The sequence below is a fragment of the Propithecus coquereli genome, unplaced genomic scaffold (genome assembly GCF_000956105.1).
Source record: "Propithecus coquereli isolate 6110/MARCELLA unplaced genomic scaffold, Pcoq_1.0 Scaffold131, whole genome shotgun sequence".
NCBI classification, from domain to species: domain Eukaryota; kingdom Metazoa; phylum Chordata; class Mammalia; order Primates; family Indriidae; genus Propithecus; species Propithecus coquereli.
In genome coordinates this window covers 3,046,139-3,050,317 of record NW_012137303.1, presented here as the reverse complement: position 1 = coordinate 3,050,317, position 4,179 = coordinate 3,046,139, and the positions used below count along the sequence as shown (strand labels likewise).

Sequence of the window (4,179 nt, the reverse complement as noted above, 5' to 3'; positions counted from 1 at the left end):
ATATGTATAGATTGAATGGAAACCTGTGGAACTTGTGTCTGCCCTTGCATTACTACTGTGGAAGGGACAATAAATCTATTAACTCACATTTTAAAGGTATGCATAATACCATACTTAATCAATTCCAAGACTCACTTTTTTCATATTTTAAAGACTGAAATTGAGATGTGTCTTACAATTGACATATATAGAAAACATAGTTAATCTGTGTTTTTTCTTTCTTGGTGGTACATAAAATGATGGTACCTTAAATTGATGCTATACATTTTATTAAATATGAAATATAAATCTTGTGTGTCTATGTTCCTCATTCCTCACTAGCAAAAATTTAAAACAACATCATTCCATATGACAACTGATTATTTTTGCCACTGCTGGGGTTCATTTCTTCTTTTTTCTTTTTCTTTTTTATTTTCCTCCGAGGATGAATACCACACTGCTGGGGTTCAAATAATGATACCTCAAAATATGGTGCTTTGGCAGGCTGACAACTTTGAATTAAAGGAAATTAAAAGGATCTCAGAAATAATCCTCAAAACCAAGGTCTCTCTCTCTGACCTTCCCCCGTCCCATTGTCTCTCTGATCCTCTTACTTTCCCTAAGCACCAGGAGGGGCCGTCTCTGGAATTTCCTTATCTGATTGAGGAAACTTATTTCCCAAAGAAATGCAATTGTCTTAAACTCCTTTTCTAGGAATTACATTAAATAACCAGAAAAAATTAGCCACCAGAGAAGAGAATAGACTAAAAGTAATCACCATGCCCACTTAGACTTTTCATTTCTACTTCTGAGGGCAGCTTGAAGAAATTACCTGGGAGATTTTGTCTGCATAATAAGACCATTTTTGCTCACAGTGAAGTTTCCTAGCTTGTCCACGGCTACTGTTTGTCCTTTGGTCTCATTCAGCATCCAAAGAGAATCATTTACAAGTCACATTGTGGTTTTTGGGCCCATTCATACCCCCATCTCCCTCTACCCAACAAAGAAGGATATATAAACATCTGGACCTTGTTGAGTTAATGGGTAATCACTCTCCTGTGATTTTCCCCCAGGTATGTTAAGTAAATTCTGTATGCCATTTTCTCCTACCAATCTATTGTTAGTTCATGCCAGCAAATTTCATAGGGCGGAAAGGGAAGTTTTCCCTCTTGGCCCCTACACCACACTAAACTTAAATATAAATTAAGTGATTTAGGAATGGTCTTAAATTCCTCACTTTCAAATTGCATATTTTGTATGTATGAAAGTGCTTGAGAAACTGCAAAGCCATGACACTCCAAAGACCTAAGAACCTACATTGGACAGCTAACTTAGTGCAGAGAACGAGCCTCACCCATTCCCGGGCCCGCCCCCACTTTACAGGTACAGGTACAGGACTCAAACTTCCATGGGTCACCGCGTTCAAGAGGCCACCCAAGGTCACCTTCTGAGCATGCGTGGGAAATAGCACGCTGGCGCGGCGCGCTCTGCGCATGCCCACACAGCGGCCTCAGGTCGGATGGCCGCGCTGCTCTGGTGGAAGCGGCTGAGCAGCCACAGTCTGGCATGAAGGGCTGGGGTCTGGCTGCTGCTTACTCCTCGCTCCAGCGCCATGGAATGCCTGCGGAGCTTGCCCTGGCTCCTGCCCCGCGCGATGAGACTTCCCCGGCGGACAGTGTGTGCTCTGGCCTTGGACCTGGCTTCTGCTGCTCGTCCCGTTGCTGCCTCCGGCCGCGCAGCCGACCAACTCGGAAGGAGCCTGGCTGTGCCGTTGTGCGGGCCCCACCGGCTCCGTGTGGCAGGTACTGCCCCTCCCCGCAGCCCCAGGACGCCGTTCTTGCAGTGACCTTAGGTCCCCGCTTCAGTCGCCCGGCGTGGCTGTGCTTGCCTCGCGTCCTCCACAGATCACGGCCTCCCCGTCGGGCGCCAGTGTGTCTTGTCAACTTGCACAGGTCAGCGGGCCGGCCTGCGTCCCACCGGCTCAGAACGTGACAGTGCACTGTGCCCTGCCGGCGTCAGAACCGCCCGGCCCTCTGTCTCCTCCCCCACAGCCCTTGCAGCAGATTTTGTGACGATAATAGGAACCGTTTACAGTGTTCACGAGATGCGTTAGTTCACACCCACCTAGGTGCTCTTGTGAGTTTTTGGTTTTTTTTAAGAGTTTCATCCTTATTCATCATAATAGTTCCGAAGTCAAGATTGGGATGTTTTTATAAGTATTAATTTTTCTTCCCTGTCTTCTGTTTCTTCTTCATGGACACATTTACACGCAGATGGGGGCGGGGGGGGGGATGCACCTAGAAGTGAGGCTGAAGACTTTGGGACCACATGGTGAGAGTTGCCTCTGAGAATGAGCTAACTTTATTTTCAAATACAGTACTGTACAAGTAAATAGCTAGAGGGATCAGAGTGGTGGAAAAAAAGGAATCTGAGTTGGTTATTTATTTTTTCACCAAATGTTGAAGCATGTTGATAAGATTGTAACAAATGTGAGTGCAGATATTGCTCAGAAACAAAAATATATGACTTTATCAAAAATAAAGCATTGGCCTTCAAATACATTTTCTCAGTTGTGCTCTCAAAAAGCCTCCCAAAGTCACTCCCCATCACCACCTTCTTCCCCACACTGTCCCAATTCGGAGAGCCATTCCAAATTGGGTTACATTACATGTTCCCTCCTTTGATAATCCTTGAGAACTCAGTTTCAGCAAGCTGGGGGAACCTTCTAGGACAAGCATTGAAACTCAGAATCTCAATCCTGGTTAAACTCTAACTTGTGACTGATTACTAAGTGCTTTTTACCTTTATCCATATTACTCTTATAACAATAGTGTGTATTTCGTAAAAGGGAAAGAAAAAACTTCAGATATTAACAAATTATGTGAATCATTGCATGTATATAACAGGAAAGAAGAGCAGAAATGAGAATTTACACAATCTCTAGTCAGTGTGATTACTTTGCAAACATAAAACAGTAATATTTGTTGGTTGTTAAATTTACTTGATTATACTTAAGAGCCCACTGCAACTCAGTCTAATCACGTGTTTCAAATAGACTAATTTTCAAATAAAGATTTGCCTTCCAGTTTGCTGGTGTCCACATTCCAGTTCAGTGGGGTATTTCATAAGTATTCACTATGAAGTATATATGTAGAAAAGAAGTAAAATGTGTAGGTTTCATAAGTTATAAGTCAAATAATTATATTGGAATGCTGAAAATTCAGGTGGTACTTGGGACCTATGTTTCCTAAAGTATATCAATATAATGTGCATGAAGAGCCATTTAAATCATGCAAAAAGGAAGACCAGACATTTTTTTTAAATCTAGAGCACCGTGTCATACATTTGTTCATACATCTCTGAGATATCAATACTAATTAGAAAGGGAAAAGAGTAACTGGGATCCGTAAATTATTTTAATTCCTTGCCTAAGCCATTTTAAAAATCATTCCCTGCCAAGCCTACAATAATCATACACAAATATTAAAATTAACAACAGTATTTCTTCTTTTTCCTATAGGGAAAAAGCTCGAAAAGTAATAAAATGGTCTGAAGGCTTCCATGTACTACGAGAGTTGTATCTTAGCTCTAGGTACCAATTGTATGATTATAAGGAATTCTCTTAATTCATTCTTCAGGTGAAATACACCGGTTTAGAACTTCTGATGTCTCTCAAGCCACTTTAGCCAGTGTAGCCCCAGTATTTACTGTGGTAAGTATGATAACTTACAGAAAGTACTTCCCATACTTATTAAGTTTATTGAGTTGGACTATTGGCCAAGATATTACTTATTTTTTGTTTTATAATGAATCATTATAGTTATAAATCATGTCTCTGTGTGCCTCGCCAATGACCTGAGTGCCTACTAGATTTGCTTAACTGTGCTCTTGAAACTTTGCTTAATGACTATGGAGTTCTCTTTTTAATACTAGGACAGGTCATTCAAATCAGTTTAGTGATTCCTCTTGGAACACTCAAGATTTCACCCATGAGTATATCTTGAAGGCTGTTAGCCATAAAGGGCTTGAACCTGTGTTCTGCAAGATAATATGCAGAAGCATCTTGAAGGTAGCACAGAGTAGTATTTAAGAGTGCTTGTTGGCAGGACACGGTGGCTCATGCCTGTAATCTCAGCACTTTGGAAGGCCGAGATCAGCCTAAGCAACATAGCAAGACCCCATTTCTACAAAAAAAAAAAA

The 4,179-nt window shown here is 41.6% G+C and overlaps 1 protein-coding gene across 1 annotated transcript in view; it reads left to right on the top strand.

Moving 5' to 3' along the window:
- Positions 1 to 1,468: 1,468 nt before the first annotated feature.
- The window catches only part of MRS2 (MRS2 magnesium transporter), a 25,673-nt gene continuing 22,962 nt past the window's right edge, over positions 1,469 to 4,179 (top strand). Inside the window, exons 1-2 of the mRNA XM_012638676.1 lie at positions 1,469 to 1,781; positions 3,618 to 3,691. Of these exons, the coding sequence (XP_012494130.1) occupies positions 1,592 to 1,781; positions 3,618 to 3,691 (264 nt within the window). The 5' untranslated portion in view covers positions 1,469 to 1,591. The remainder of the gene's footprint in view (positions 1,782 to 3,617; positions 3,692 to 4,179) is intronic.